Below are 16,901 nucleotides of genomic sequence, written 5' to 3'. Positions count from 1 at the left end.
CTTTTGATAACCTAACAACAATGTTTTGATGAAATTTATACTTTGTCCTCGGCTTTTGTGATTATGACCATGGGCAAGACACTGCACCACATTTGCTTTGCATAGCATGTGGCTGGCTACCTGTATGATTATCTGAGGAAGCCAACAGCTACTACAATTTAAGGAGCCTCACTTCAAGATGACCTTGTCTGTTCAAAGGGTGATAATCTTGGACAAGCTTTTTCAGGTTTGAAGTTCAAATGTCAATGTCACTTAAAATCAACAGGAAATTAGTTTAATAGAGATTCTGGTTTTTAAAGAACAAAGGAAGTCTCTCACCGACATCTCTGATTTTTATTTTGCTTTATTTCACATTATCTACATACATGTACATTCTATGACATTAGTCATTAGTGTAACATGTTACAAGCAATAAATTAACAGATGTTATAATTGGAGAATACAATGATTTCCCTGCCCTGTTTATTAGTAGGAGACAACACATCCACTGCTGATGTCCATAGTCCCTTTGTATTAGATGGCTATTTGCATGAAGTGAAGTTAATCATGAATAGCATTCACCTATTGTTTCTCCATGAAATTCTCGAAACTGAAAGTGCTCTTATACTCTTATATGGGAAAATCCCATCCAGTTTCTCAAAAACACTGAAAATCTTTCATTACCATGACCCAGACGTATCCCTGGAGAGAGCCACGAAACAAAGCCTTTTAGTGAATCAGTTTTGTTGAATCTTTAGCTAACCTAGATCTGACCGAATCACGTGGTCAGAGCAATAAAACTGAACATATCATCACCACGAGAGCTAACCATACCATGACTCAAGGTTGAAGACATGTACAAACAACATGTACTGGTGAGTACAGGGGAAAGTGGAAGTGGCTTTACATAAGTTTAATCAATAAAAAATATTTAGTTTCCAACTTAAAAAGGCAAATATCAATGTTCCAATTAAGCTTTGGGCAATGTTAAGCAAATAAAAGCGGGCAAAAAAAAAAATATATAAAAATCAGACTTCCGTGTCAAAACACAAAACACATCACATTTTTAGATTTGATTACCTAAACAACATTAATTATTGAAATCTAGATCAAATTGAAGTGCAGTTGAGATTGATTGCTTTATGTCGGCAATATGGCACCATAGAAGGAACAGTCATTTTACTGAAGGCAAAATTATAGCTGGACTTCTGATTGTGTACATACATTAAATGTAACTATGTCCATGTCTGTATTAATCTGTGATATTAAAATTACCTTGATCAAAATAGGAAAAATAATGGTAATATCAAACGAGAATTCTACAGATGTCCATGTGTCACCTGCACCCACTTAATTGAAAAGGTGATGTTTTGGACATTTCCAAATTGAAGCCTGTTGGTTGGTTAATCCAGCTTAACATTCGAGGTCATATGTGGATTCTCCCCGAGTGCATGAGACATGTGGAGAGTGGTATAACTCCAGCAAAAAATGGAATTTGACAGGAGGATTGCACTTGAATTGTAATCCATCATTCATGAAAAAGCTATCACGCTTGGAACATACACCAGTCGGTGTATAAACTCAATATAAGATCTACATAACTAATAGCCATGTACTTCTTATTTCTGACTCTGCAACTGTAGAAATTCAACGACGGTCCTTGTTGGACGACCTACAACCAAGAAACACATAACAATTTTTATACAAAACTAGGAATCAATAGCAACAACAAGAAGAAGTTTAAGGGCATAAAAACAAAGAGTTGCAGGGGAATATAGAGTAAACCATTCTCCTTCATCACTATTTTCAAATCAACAACGATGGATGAAGGTATAAGCTGTGTTAAGTAATAATGCTGATGGCCTTGAAAAGGTCTTAGCATAGAAAGAAGACTCGTCAGAGCGACAAAAATTATCAGAGCGACACAATTGAATGCCCCTGTTGGTAACAAAGAGAAGTTTGGAACTACATATATGCTATCACCCATAAAATGGCAGGGATTGAAAATATGTTAGGCTAAATGAAATTAATTACGGTACATAATTCTAGAGCCAAAGTTTCTACATAGAGATAAGGGAGGTAATTAACTTTTGTATCTTTTTATTGGTGAAAAATCATATAAGGGCATATGTGATCTGTGATGAGGGGCTTTTTTCACTTCAAAGCAGATGAAGAAGGGCCTGAAAATCGAGTAATTATTTGTTTTTTAAGGTCTTAGTTATTTAAAAGTTGATTAATATTTTTTTATTATTATTATTTTTTACCCACCTGCCATTCCCTTGGTGAGGTATGGTATTTCAGACTTGTTCATCATTACACCGGCGATATCTAAATGCATCCACTGTTTGTTGGTGACAAATTCCTGTAATCAAATTCATTCTCTGCCATTATATGATCTTGTTGGTACTTTGATTTAAAATTGCAAAAACAATTTATAATACCAAAATTCTTGACATTAAAAAAAATGAACAGCAATCAACATATTAACCTCTCTTCTTTTGACATCAATACCCATGTGCAAGTTCTCATTTTAAGAATGTGATATTTGACTTAATAAGCTTATTAAACACTATATCCGGTTTACGACAGCTGATGTCGTAAACCGGACAATGTCGTAACATTGTTGTAATCGTGTGACTACAGATATTTGACTTAATAAGCTTATATTTGTTATTATCTATTAAGTTTATGATCTTAGAATAACAAAAATGAGGCTTGGAATGTTTCAAACCAATGAGAGGCATATATGAATTCCCACTAGGCGTTAAAGAATGTAGTAAAAGGTGAGTGAATTTACCCGGAGAAACGCAGCTGCTGTACAGGAACCGCCAGATCGGCCGCCAGAACCGATGTTGTTGACGTCAGCAAGATCGGATTTGGTCACTTGTTTGGTGTAGTGGTTAAATAATGGCATTCTCCACATCCTGTCTCCAGTCAAACTTCCAGCCTGAAAACCAAATATATGTAGGATACCAGTCTGTCAATGAGATAATCCACAAACACAGGAACTTTTGTGAAGAGACCATTACAATTATTTAAAAAAAAAAATTAAAAGCATTAAAAGAATATCCAATTTGTTAAATTTTTATTACAACTCAATATATTTAACAATTAAACACCAGAAATATCGCTGTATCTGATCTGAGCTAAGCACACAGAAATATCGCTGTATCTGATCTGAGGCTAGCACACAGAAATATCCTGTATCTGATATGAGGACAGCACACAGAAATATCACTGTATCTGATCTGAGGCCAGCACACAGAAATATCACTGTATCTGATGTCAGGCCAGCACACAGAAATATCACTGTATCTAATGTCAGGCTAGCACACAGAAATATCACTGTATCTGATCTGAGGCTAGCTAGCACACAGAAATATCACTGTATCTAATGTCAGGCTAGCACACAGAAATATCACTGTATCTGATCTGAGGCCAGCACACAGAAATATCGCTGTATCTGATCCGAGGCCAGCTGGTAGGTGTAGAGATTACACCACATGCCTAGTAGTGTGGGTTCAATTTCCTGAGAAAATTACATTGTCCTTATTCTCTTAGACTGTCAGTACTTCCATCCAAGTCAATAAATTAAGAATGATTGAAATAACTTTATAAACCAGAGAAAAGAAAGAAATGTATTGATGAAATTGATGTGAGATTGAAAAAGAAATTTATTTACTTTGATATAAGATTGAGAAAGAAATTAATTTAATTTGATGTGAGGTTGAGAAACAAATGAATTTAATTTGATTTGAGATTAAGAAATAAATTTGATTTGATGTGAGAAATAAATAAATTTAATTTGAAGTTAGATTGCACTGTTTTGGTAGGCCGTCTTACTTTGTATAGACATTCCCACATACTCAGAGAGTTTGTGTACACTCCCGTAGCTCCAGCACCCAATGCCACGTCTATTGCACCTGGAAAATGTAGGTAAATTCCTTGTCTGTACTGTCGCTAATACTTCATTGATCATATCAAACATAATCACAAAACTACACAGCTCAGTAGTCAATCTCTATATAACATACACCTCAAGAGAATATACTGTGGAAAGAGAAAATCCATCTGGTGTGAAAATCTGTAGTGATTACTTAGAACATTTGATTCAGGAAAATGAGTATACATTTATTGAAGGTGTCATTTAACATTTCACTTCCATCAATATTAATTTGAATGTTATCTTACAAATTCCCTGACATATATATAATCAGTGATGCGATCTTTCATAATAGTTTGTTTGTGTCTTTACAAAGCTCCAGATTGCCTCGTAAATTTGACAATTTCCTTCCCGGTACTATCACTACTTCATTGATCGTATAATGTAAATGTATAACACGAATATAAAACAACAGAGCACAGCAGTTAATCTCTTTATAATATAAATGTGCTGTACACTCTGACAAATAAAGGTGCCACATCTTTCAATTGAGGTCAAATAATCCAAATTAGCATAAGTTATGATACATCTACTGGTAATTCATACATGTCTGTTAAAAAGTGGTCTCATGAATACCCTGGTACTTGCAAAATTATTTTGACTATATTATGACAAGAATCTTACATCTATTTAGCAGAGATTAAAGGGAACTTGTCAGAAGTTTTCTATTTTACCTCATCTGAGGATTAGAAACATTTTAATATTTTCAAGTTGTATGCATCTAGATCCTATATTAAAAGTATCAATAAGTAACTGAACTGAGAGTATGACTGACATGCCCTTAGTGAGAATACCGGTCTATCACAGGATTACTTCACAGTACTCTGCAGCTAGATGTTGCTTCCCATTTACACAGCTGTGTAGACTGTAGCAGTTTTACCTGTGAGTGTAGCCATGTCCAGTATCAGTTCTGGGTTAAAGGTTTGGGCATAACACAGAGCGTCAGCCAGAATCAGCCTTCCTTCCGCATCCGTATTATCTACCTGTGGAGATACACATCAGGCCCAGTGATTGTATTCTGTGATCAATTAGGACAAATTACAAGTACCTGGTATTGGTTATCAGTTTAGTTGATGTTAATTGATTATATCTTATCAAAGTGCCATCAATATCTGTAACAACTTTGCAAATATCCTTGCTGTTGCTCATCTCAACCTACTGTATCTACAGCTTTTAAAACTTGAGATAAACTAGACATACAATGTATTATTTACTTACTCTAAACTCCTTCACTTTGAACTAAAATCTTCCAAAATGTTTAATTGCCTCCAGTTTCAGCTTTTCTAATGCAACTTAACATGACAATACAAATTTATATACATGTTTACATGATATAGGCTCAGTACAATGGTACATACTTGTATTGTTTTTCCATTCATGGCCGTGACGACATCCCCAGGTTTTGTTGAGCGACCATCTACCATATTCTCACAAAGCGGGATAAATGCTGTAACCAGAGAAACAAGACATTTGAGTTAAAAGTAAACTTTATCTATTTTACAACAGTTCAGAAACACGTTATATCAACTTATAATAATCACTCTTATTGGCCAGGACAGAAGCGTAATGAGGGGTCATACTTTGGAGGAAACCGGAGAAAACCACTTGGACAGCTAGTGACCATACCTTTTCACGTCCGATCAGGGAATCGAATGTCAACCGCTTAGGTGAAAGGTAAGTGTGTTACCATTATGCCATCCAACTACCTTGGCCTTAGTTTGTCCAGAAGATTTCTACAAAAGTACACTTCTGAGGACTGATACTAAAAAGGTCAATCCCACCACCCACTCCCATGGAATGGGATATCATTAAATAGCCACCAGATATATGAATAAATTGATATTAATTGTTGTACAAGCAGCAAGCATGGATTAATTTAAACAGCTAGCTTTTATGAAAAAATTATCAATTGTTTTGTCAGCAGCTACAAAACACCAGATTGATCAACATTTAAAATAAAAATACACATGCTCATAAAAATATGGTCAAAGTTTTGCTCTATGGGCTATGGGAAATGATATCTGAATGTTTTGCTCTATGGGATATGGGTAGATGATGTTTGAAAGTTTTGTTCTATGGACTATGGGTAGATGATATTTGAATGTTTTGCTCTATGGGATATGGGTTGATGATGTTTGAAAGTTTTGCTCTATGGGATATGGGTTGATGATGTTTGAAAGTTTTGCTCTATGGGATATGGGTTGATGATGTTTGAAAGTTTTGCTCTATGGGATATGGGTTGATGATGTTTGAAAGTTTTGCTCTATGGGATATGGGTTGATGATGTTTGAATGTTTTGCTCTATGGGATATGGGTTGATGATGTTTGAAAGTTTTGCTCTATGGGATATGGGTTGATGATGTTTGAAAGTTTTGCTCTATGGACTATGGGTAGATGATATTTGAATGTTTTGCTCTATGGGATATGGGTTGATGATGTTTGAAAGTTTTGCTCTATGGGATATGGGTTGATGATGTTTGAAAGTTTTGCTCTATGGGATATGGGTTGATGATGTTTGAAAGTTTTGCTCTATGGGATATGGGTTGATGATGTTTGAAAGTTTTGCTCTATGGGATATGGGTTGATGATGTTTGAAAGTTTTGCTCTATGGACTATGGGTAGATGATATTTGAATGTTTTGCTCTATGGGATATGGGTTGATGATGTTTGAAAGTTTTGCTCTATGGGATATGGGTTGATGATGTTTGAAAGTTTTGCTCTATGGGATATGGGTTGATGATGTTTGAAAGTTTTGCTCTATGGGATATGGGTTGATGATGTTTGAAAGTTTTGCTCTATGGACTATGGGTAGATGATATTTGAATGTTTTGCTCTATGGGATATGGGTTGATGATGTTTGAAAGTTTTGCTCTATGGGATATGGGTTGATGATGTTTGAAAGTTTTGCTCTATGGGATATGGGTTGATGATGTTTGAAAGTTTTGCTCTATGGGATATGGGTTGATGATGTTTGAAAGTTTTGCTCTATGGGATATGGGTTGATGATGTTTGAAAGTTTTGCTCTATGGGATATGGGTTGATGATGTTTGAAAGTTTTGCTCTATGGGATATGGGTTGATGATGTTTGGAAGTTTTGTTCTATGGGCTATTGATAGATGATGTTTGGAAGTTTTGTTCTATGGGCTATGGTAATTGATGTCTGTGGTTATACTGACCTTTGACATGAAGAGGTATATTGAGGTTACCAAGAGCTAGCAGTGTCCCAGCCACGCACGCTGCCCCACCCATGTCTGCTCGCATCTTGTCCATATCAGACGGCGGCTTTAGAGATATTCCACCACTAGATAAGATTATAATTAAATTATCTTATTTATTTTAAACTTTCCATGTGAACTCTCAAAGGAATTTTATTTCTGCATAGGCTGATAAAAATTCTATATTGATTATATTTTTTACGGTACAATATCACAAAAAAGAAGATTGATGCTATAGATTTGACATTATCAAAAAACTAGTCTGATAATATACATGTAATCAATATTTTTTTAAACAGATTTTTTATTGGTAATCTAATTCAATACACACGTATCAAATGTTATTCCTTTCCCAACCAGGGCTAGGGGATTCTCGTTGGATGGATTGTCTCCCTTGTAATCCACTTCGAGTAGAAATGGTTCTTCTACTGATCCTTTAGCCACAGAGAGAAATGATCCCATTTTTTGTGATTCAATCCACTTTCTGTCTCTGTAAAGAAATAAACAATGATCTATCTTGGAAAGTAACGAGGATAGTTCACCTTCCCCACCAGGAAAACAATTATATGTATGTACCTCCAGACACCAGGTACATAATTATGTTCCTACAGAAAAGCCTCCATGTCAAATCTGAAGAGTTATAACACTGTATATGTATGGGAGACAGGTACTCCCTACCTTTATACGTAAGGTCTTACTAGTAACATGGGGACATTAGAGGTCCAATCAGTAACTTAGGGACCCAAAGTCCTACGAGTAACATAGGGGCCCTAGGTCTTACTAGTAACATAGAGACTCTAGGTCCTACGAGTAACATAGTGACCCTAGGTCCTACGAGTAACATAGAGACCCTATAGGTCCTACAAGTAACATAGAGACCCTATAGGTCCTACAAGTAGCATAGTGACCCTAGGTCCTAAGAGTAACATAGTGACCCTATAGCTAGGTCCTAAGAGTAACATAGTGACCCTAGGTCCTACGAGTAACATAGAGACCCTAGGTCCTACGAGTAACATAGTGACCCTAGGTCCTATGAGTAACATAGAGACCCTAGGTCCTAAGAGTAATATAGTGACCCTAGGTCATACGAGTAACATAGTGACCCTAGGTCCTATGAGTAACATAGAGACCCTAGGTCCTAAGAGTAATATAGAGACTCTAGGTCCTACGAGTAATATAGTGACCCTAGGTCCTACGAGTAACATAGTGACCCTAGGTCCTACGAGTAACATAGATACCCTAGGTCCTACGAGTAACATAGTGACCCTAGGTCCTACGAGTAACATAGTGACTCTAGGTCCTACGAGTAACCTAGAGACCCTAGGTCCTACGAGTAACATAGTGACCCTAGGTCCTACGAGTAACATAGTGACCCTAGGTCCTACGAGTAGCATAGTGACCCTAGGTCCTACGAGTAACATAGTGACCCAAGGTCCTACGAGTAACATAGTGACCCTAGGTCATACGAGTAACATAGTGACTCTAGGTCCTACGAGTAACATAGTGACCCTAGGTACTACGAGTAACACAGTGACACTAAGTCATACGAGTAACATAGTGACCCTAGGTCATACATGTAACATAGAGACCCAAGGTCCTACAAGTAACATAGTGACCCCAGGTCCTACGAGTAACATAGTGACTCTAGGTCCTACAAGTAACATAGAGACTCTAGGTCCTACGAGTAACATAGTGACCCCAGGTCCTACGAGTAACATAGTGACCCCAGGTCCTACGAGTAACATAGTGACCCCAGGTCCTACGAGTAACATAGAGACTCTAGGTCCTACAAGTAACATAGAGACTCTAGGTCCTACAAGTAACATAGTGACCCTAGGTCCTACGAGTAACATAGTGACCCTAGGTCCTACGAGTAACATAGAGACTCTAGGTCCTACAAGTAACATAGAGACTCTAGGTCCTACAAGTAACATAGTGACCCTAGGTCCTACGAGTAACATAGTGACCCTAGGTCCTACGAGTAACATAGTGACCCTAGGTCCTACGAGTAACATAGAGACTCTAGGTCCTACGAGTAACATAGTGACCCTAGGTCCTACGAGTAACATAGTGACCATAGGTTCTATGAGTAACATAGTGACCCTAGGTCCTACGAGTAACATAGTGACCCTAGGTCCTACGAGTAACATAGTGACCCTAGGTCCTACGAGTAACATAGTGACCCTAGGTCCTACGAGTAACATAGTGACTCTAGGTCCTACGAGTAACATAGTGACCCTAGGTACTACGAGTAACACAGTGACCCTAGGTCCTACGAGTAACATAGTGACCCTAGGTCATACGTGTAACATAGAGACCCAAGGTCCTACGAGTAACATAGTGACCCTAGGTCCTACGAGTAACATAGAGACTCTAGGTCCTACAAGTAACATAGTGACCCTAGGTCCTACGAGTAACATAGTGACCCTAGGTCCTACGAGTAACATAGAGACTCTAGGTCCTACGAGTAACATAGTGACCCTAGGTCCTACGAGTAACATAGTGACCATAGGTCCTACGAGTAACATAGTGACCCTAGGTCCTACGAGTAACATAGTGACCCTAGGTCCTACGAGTAACATAGTGACCCTAGGTCCTACGAGTAACATAGTGACCCTAGGTCCTACGAGTTACACAGTGACCCTATAGGTCCTACGAGTAAAACAGGACCCTTATTTGGCTGTAATATACATGTACTCACCTGACGGTCACTGAGCATCTCTTCGTGTTGGTCAGTCTGGATGTGACAAGATCTACAAAGTGACTTGGTGTGAGTTTATTTGCAGGCATTTCCATCAGATGGCGAGCAAAGTTCTGACTGTCAGCAAGCACCTTACCTCTCGACCACTGCATCAGGACTTTGTCTCTATAAGCAGGTACAACAAATGCAAGTCACCTGCCATTCAGAATGTTTTACCAATCGTATATTTGATTGAATCATGAATTTTAGATTTTCTTAGAGTGTTTCAGCCAAAGCTGATTTATGTCCGATACACAAATGGAAATCAGATGCATGTAATATCCATCAACAGCAGAATACATACATCTGCTTACATTCCAACAGTTACACAACATACTTATCTGAGCTGTAGTCAGTGAAACAGTTTAGATTGACTTGTGCATTGCGTGACTTCTCAGCTTTCAGCTCTTGATAAACAAACAGACCAAGATGTCCACCCTCGGCAGCAGCTGTATAAAATCAAGAAATAAGAATTAATATAGAACAGAAAACTGACAAGTCATGAGTTAAAATCTAGCGATAAACTATGGCAAGCCAAAGTGGAAAAAAGTCACTATTTATGGATATCCAAAAATCATTTTGAATATCCATAAATCATTTTTCAATATCCATAATTCATTTATGGATATCCATAATTCGACTTATTTATGGATATTTAAAAATGAATTATGGATATCCATAAATGGAACCCCGGCCAGCAGGGTAGACAACTCTTGATTGTCAATATCGGAACTCCTCTGACTTTTTAGAAGTTATTTGTGTTTTTGTTTTGGTAATTTTAATCTAGATTTGAAATCGGTAATATGCACATTGTATGAGAGGTACTTTAAACGCACATAGAAATGAGTATTAAATTGAAGAAAAATCATTCATGTCCTCTCTATTTGACAGCGTATGGATCATAGTGTTCGTAGAGTGTAGAATGTACCTGTCGTTGGTGTACATACGTAGATCTACAACATAAATTATAAACAAACTTTGTTTACATCTTGCATTGCAGTAGATGTACTAAATGATTTATTAACAAATGATTTATGGATATTTAATATGCGCATGTCTTTTTTTTTCGGAACTCCTCTAATAGTGCAACCAGACATAGGGGTCGCTGATTTATGGATATTTAAAAATGATTTACGGATATTTAAAAAATGCGATGAATTATGGATATTCATAAATCGCCTTTAAATATCCATAATTTGTATCTTAATATCCATAAATGAATTATGGATACCCATAAATGAATTATGGATATCCATAATTAAAGTTGATTTATGGATATCCATAATTAAGTATTTATGGATATCCATAAATCGAATTACGGATATTAGAATTAATTATGGATATTAAGAATTTTTTATGGATATCCATAATTCACTCATGGATATCCATAAATAGTGACTTTTTTCCACTTTGGCTTGCCATAATAAACATCTCAAATGACAGTGAACTAAAAATCACACAATGTACATACAAAATATCTAGCAATATTATGAGCCATCTACTATAATGACAGTGACTGTGAATCTCAATTTTACAGTGTACAGAAAACAAGAAGCCCGGAGGACTTGTATCGGTCAGTTTGACACTGCAGTGATTAGGGACAAAACACTATATACATATCTACAAAAGAATATTTCCGCTATTGGGCTCGCCTCTCAGGCCCCTGGCATACCAGACCCACTAGTCATACAAAATTGGTTCCTCTTCACCCAAGGATACTCCCTGCCAAATAACTATCTAGATAAAATCCATTCATTTTGAAGAATGTGCCATGGCATAAGTTCACCTGCCCTTCAGACAAGGCATCTCTAATGACAGTGGGAAAAATTTGTCGGTGTACAGCCAGAATCTACCAACAGGCACCTCTACATAGTGAGTGGGCTAAAAATGTCCACCATTGTATACAGTGTAAATACAATGTACTATTATTGCACAACCATACAGCTTCTTGATTTGCTAACATGAATCTAACAAAGAATAAATGTTGGGTAATTAACCAATAACACAATAAATTTAGAACATGATGATTCTTTTGATGATTTTAGAACATGATTCTTTTATTAGACTCACTTAACAGGAACCATACAGTACATGATAACAGCTCAGAGTAACCAACCTTCGGCATCCCCACAAGGGTCCACCGCCACCTCAGTCTCACCGATGTCCTGTAGCTGTTGAACACCCTCTGTAAATACACAAGTCAGTTCATGATTGATTTATATATACATCTCTTAAACAGACATTATACTCAGAAGGAAATAAATTTTAAGTAAGAATTTCTCGTTTAGGGCTTGGGGCTTTTTGGGGCTGATAACGGGCCAAATTCCTAATTGAAATTATTTCATAATAAAGCCAAATTTCTCAAATTTGCAGTTTATACACCTGAAAATTTCCTTCACAATTAATTAGAGATTTTTTCTCAAAATGAAGCAAAAAGGCACCATCTCAAACCTATGGAAAAAGCCCCGTCTCCTTTTCTTCCCAAAATGAGGCAACATCTCAGATGCGTGAAAATTTAAAGCCCTAACTGTTTGCAGAATATGAAACTACAATTTTTGAAAGAAAAAACAAAAACAAAAAACAAAATTTAAAGCCCTAACTGTTTGCAGAATATGAAACTACAATTTTTGAAAGAAAAAACAAAAACAAAAAACAAACAGAAAACAAATTAACTAAACAAAAAAACACACCATTTTTAATAATAACTTTTTACCCAGTCTAACCCTGACAGGGTCCTTTATTTCATGGTAAATGAAAAACAAAACTTTCTCCCTCAATAAGATCATCTTATCTATAGACATGTCATATAACACTAACAGGAGAGGGAAAGGCCATGACCAAATCAGTACTCAAAGAACTCGGAACTCTGGACAAATGCCATAACCATTTCAGCTACCTGGCAAGCCACATTCAGTCCAGAGTCAAATCAGCTACATTTCTCCCTCCTTTAATAAAGTCTTTGACCCAAAGACTCACACAAAACCCTATACCACCTTCGATATTCTTTGGGTATTTTAGTTTGGTGCTATATGTATTGTAAATGTAATGACCAGGCCAGGACTCAAACCCAGGAAGTCCAACCACTAGATGGACTGTAGCTATTTTAAATACATTGGCACCAATATAGTGCTCAGTCCAGTCTAGTTTTGCTATATAATTTCATTGCTGTTCCTCAAATCTAAGACGACCAGGTATTTGAGTAACATAGCTAGCCCAGATTAGAATATACAATATAATAACTCTCACTTACTTGCCACTGCTCCTCTGATTTGATCTCGTCCCATATCCATCCCCTCCACTTCATCATAAGTCACTCCTTTCTTCCCTACACAAGTCACAGCCACACTCGAGTATTCAGGGTCAAGGTCATAGAATATTCTAGTCTGGCCCTTCTTCAGATTTTTCTTCAAGCTATAATACAAAATGTGATATTAACTGCAAAAAAAACTGTATCAGGAAATCCAAATTGGTAGATCCACGTCAGTCCATCACAAGCAACATCTGTTTTTCAATCAAGTCTTCCTACAATTGTACAGGTATAGTAATAAACAAGATACACACCAGTCAACTGAATTTTCTGAGAAGATCTAATCAATCCAGGAGGAAAGCAGTTCAAACAAAAGTTATTTACAACTAAAAATGCATTGTAATTATAACCATTTATTCAATCAGGTAGCTGGGATGTTAAGGTATCTGGACTATATCATTGTCATGTTTACTGAGTACATACAGCTGTAGGTGATGAGTGACTTTTTGTTTGGTTTTGTCATCAAAGCTCTGTGTTGCCTTTGTGAAGGATGGAGGTGCATTTTCTTCCTCAGGTTCAAACAGGCCTAAAACAAGGCCTTTATTCTGCAAAGGGAAATATATAATTATCTCTTTATTGATTTATTTAAATATATAAAGCTAGAGGGCCTGTATCACTCACCTGGATACTTTGCAGAGATAATGGCAAAACATTCTACATTTCTACAGAAGGATTTTAAAGAATTTGCTACATTAATTTCACCTATTGGGCCTGCCCCTCAGACCCTTGGGGGCCCAAACCCACTACTTGCATAAAATTAGTTCCACTTACTCCAACGATGCTTCAGATCAAATATGGTCGAAATCCATTCAGTTGTTCATGACTGAAGTACATTTTTGTACTGTAGCAATTTTAAGAAAAAGTTGATAGAGGACTGACCGACACTGCAGGGTAGCATAAGGCCACTGGTCCTTAGGATGCAGTGAGCTAAATTCAAATATAAAATTATACCTATTCTTGTATTAAAAACAGGATGATTCGCGATATTAATTGGTTATTTAGAGATCTCAGAGTAAGCTTTGATTTTCCACTTCATATATACATTGTACCTGTAGTATGTCTATATAATAATACATGTACATTATGTTCACTACCCAACAAAATAATAATACTAATAAATAAAAAAAAAAAATCTCATTAATCTTCTTCTTTCAAAATGGTCCTGATTGCATGTTTTGTAGGTATCAACTGTTCAGGGTTTTTTCAAATGACTGGTCAAAACGTGTGTGAAGGATCAGTCATGAGAGATTATTATTTTAATTAAATTAAATTATTATAACTATTATGATTATAATGCGGAATCAATAATCTAACACCATATTGGTCAAAACAACAAAATGTTCGGAGGCTAGCGCCTGTGATCCAAATTCGGTTAAATCTGGAAGCATGCATCTTTAATTTTCCAAAAGTTACCTCCCTTGTAATAAACAGTACGTTTGAGTAGCCTAATCAAACACCTGAATTAAAAGTCTCCTAAAATAGTTTTTGCTTAATATTTTTGCCAGTTGCATTTTCAGAATTCCGTTAACAGGACGATTGAGTTCTGATTGTCAAGTTAGACATTACAAATACTGATCTGTAGATAAATAAATAGGCCTAGTAAACAGGAAAATGGGTCTCGACATTCGTGTCCTTCAAATTCCAGCATATTGAAATGAGTAATAAGAACAACCATGGAGTCGATAACGTTAAGGAAATATTACCCTTGTGGCACTGGTACCGAAGCATGCAGCATTACAGTCTTTTAGTCCTCTCAAAAGCCGTAATAGTACATGCTTACTCCCACGCGTGTGTCGCAAGGACGCAGCCATGTTGGATTAAAGTTAAGGATCCTTGATCCTTCAGAAATTACAGACGTTAAAACGCAAAACCGTTTCGCCCAAAGCCAATTCGCCCGGATTTATTTCACAGCGCCCGGTTTTTAAAACTATTTCACCTAAAACTGGCAACCATTTGGCCCCAAAATAACCATCTTTACCAAAAAAATCTCTCTGTGTACACTCGCATGTCGCCAGATATTCATGGAGGCGTCAGAATATATATATGCTTCACGATATGACACGCGGAAGTGTCAAATAATATATTATATCAGAGACATATATACAGATATATGTCTCTGATTATATGCAAAATGTGCTATTATCATTTCATTTTCCGAAATTTTGGCCCCCAGATCCCTCGCCTACGGCGCTCGCATTACCAATTAATTTCTGGACAACGCCCCTCCCCCCGCCCCTCCCCCTCCCCCTCCCCTTTTCAAATTCCTGGATCCGCGCCTGAGGGTGGTATGAACGCAATGGGATACAGACATATGAAATATACAGCACGTTACATATTCAATTCACTAGCGGATCAAGGGGGAGGGGGTCCTTGGTGTCCCCCCCCCCCCCCCCCCCCCCCCTTTTTCGGAGGAGTGATTTTTTTAATAGCCTTAAAAATAAAATAAAAAATCGGCCCGCGCCTACGGCTTTCGCATTATCACTAAATTACTAGATCCCCCCTTTCGAAAATCCTGGATCCGCACCTGATCCCGAATGATTTCAAATTTGCTATATTCATTTTCCGCCGGGGGGCTTCGCCCCCCTAGAGCCCCTACCAGGGCGCTGCTCTGGACCCGCAAGCGGCCCCCAGACCCCTCGCCAAAAAACTTCGGCTCGCGCCTACGGCGCTGGCATTATCACTAAATTACTGGACCCCCTCCCCCTTTCGAAAATCCTGGATCCGCGCCTGCAATATATAGCGCGTAAGCGCTTTATAGAATATGTCCGTATCCCATTGCGTTCATACCACCGTAAACGCAATAAAACACCGTTTAATAATCCCTAATACCTTATCACGGCAGGCAGAAAGGGTTAAAATGTAATGCATTTTATTTATTTATCTATTTATTTATTTTTTATAAAATCAATTATTATTTTTGTAAAACTATGTACGTGGCAGTTCCGCTTAAATACTTTGACGAGTCTGTGATTTTAAGTGTGTGATGATGCGTAAAGGTGGTAATTTGATTTGATTTTTGAGCGTTTCTCAGAAATTAAAACTGTTCTTTAGTCTGGATGACATCTTATTTGCCAGCTGTTTTGCTGTTGAATTTATGTCTGATCGTAGTGCCTGTTAGTCTTCTAGAAAGTTTATTGAATGGATGATGAAGATTGACATGTAAGGCCTGTCAAGAAAGCTCAAAGCATGGATCTTCCAACATGGGCTGCTCCCGAGACTCATCGATCACTGCAACTCCCAGTGTCACCGTTGGTGGAGGAGTTGTATGTACACTGTAACAATGACCAGGCTAGTGATGATGCTGTCAGATTCATTAACCGACAAGATGAGACACACAGGAATCCAGACTAGGACAGGAAGGAAATCCGTCTGTGGAGCAGGCCGAGGGAGCTCTCAAGCACCGGGGCATCTCCGGAGTAACGTGTTCAGGACGTCAAGGTTTGGGGACAATCCATTCCAAGACGCGAGAAGTTAGAGAAAATATCTTCAAGGAGCATAGACAAAATGGAAGCTGCCAGAGCGGAAACCCTCATGGACAGACTTTTGACTCTATGAACCAATGATGACCCAGTTCTTGTTGTGGTCGGTATACAACATTTTACTGTCGCCAGGGAACCTTCATCTGTGGGGAATATCTGACCAGCTATGTCAAGAACATGGGATCACGGGTCATATCGTTCCAGCATGTAAGGCAACGCTGAAACAGGGGCAATACCA

The 16,901-nt window shown here is 37.6% G+C and overlaps 1 protein-coding gene across 1 annotated transcript; it reads right to left on the bottom strand.

The window, feature by feature from the left end:
* Positions 1 to 319: 319 nt before the first annotated feature.
* LOC117338834 (cytosol aminopeptidase-like) lies at positions 320 to 14,997 on the bottom strand. The gene is made up of 14 exons (XM_033900191.1): positions 14,888 to 14,997; positions 13,608 to 13,729; positions 13,128 to 13,288; positions 11,994 to 12,062; positions 10,215 to 10,326; positions 9,839 to 10,003; positions 7,469 to 7,627; positions 7,099 to 7,223; positions 5,281 to 5,369; positions 4,803 to 4,905; positions 3,823 to 3,902; positions 2,777 to 2,926; positions 2,248 to 2,341; positions 320 to 1,651 (listed from the first exon to the last, which is right to left on the bottom strand). Exons 1-14 carry the CDS (start codon positions 14,993 to 14,995, stop codon positions 1,599 to 1,601), a joined length of 1,590 nt encoding a protein of 529 aa, XP_033756082.1. The 5' UTR covers positions 14,996 to 14,997; the 3' UTR covers positions 320 to 1,598.
* Between the last annotated feature and the right edge of the window lie 1,904 nt (positions 14,998 to 16,901).

The sequence above is a fragment of the Pecten maximus genome, chromosome 12, assembly GCF_902652985.1.
Source record: "Pecten maximus chromosome 12, xPecMax1.1, whole genome shotgun sequence".
Taxonomy (NCBI): domain Eukaryota; kingdom Metazoa; phylum Mollusca; class Bivalvia; order Pectinida; family Pectinidae; genus Pecten; species Pecten maximus.
Note: the sequence above shows the minus strand (reverse complement) of the source record. Positions and strands in the feature narration are given on the sequence as shown.

Excerpts from the sequence above, each read along its gene's own strand:
- LOC117338834 (XM_033900191.1), bottom strand. The coding sequence starts at position 14,995 with ATGGCTGCGTCCTTGCGACACACGCGTGGGAGTAAGCATGTACTATTA. Across the intron at positions 7,224-7,468 it reads AAAGGAATAACATTTGATAC|TGGTGGAATATCTCTAAAGC; the intron begins GTGTGTATTGAA and ends AATCTTATCTAG. Across the intron at positions 2,927-3,822 it reads TGTGGGAATGTCTATACAAA|GCTGGAAGTTTGACTGGAGA; the intron begins GTAAGACGGCCT and ends TTTGGTTTTCAG.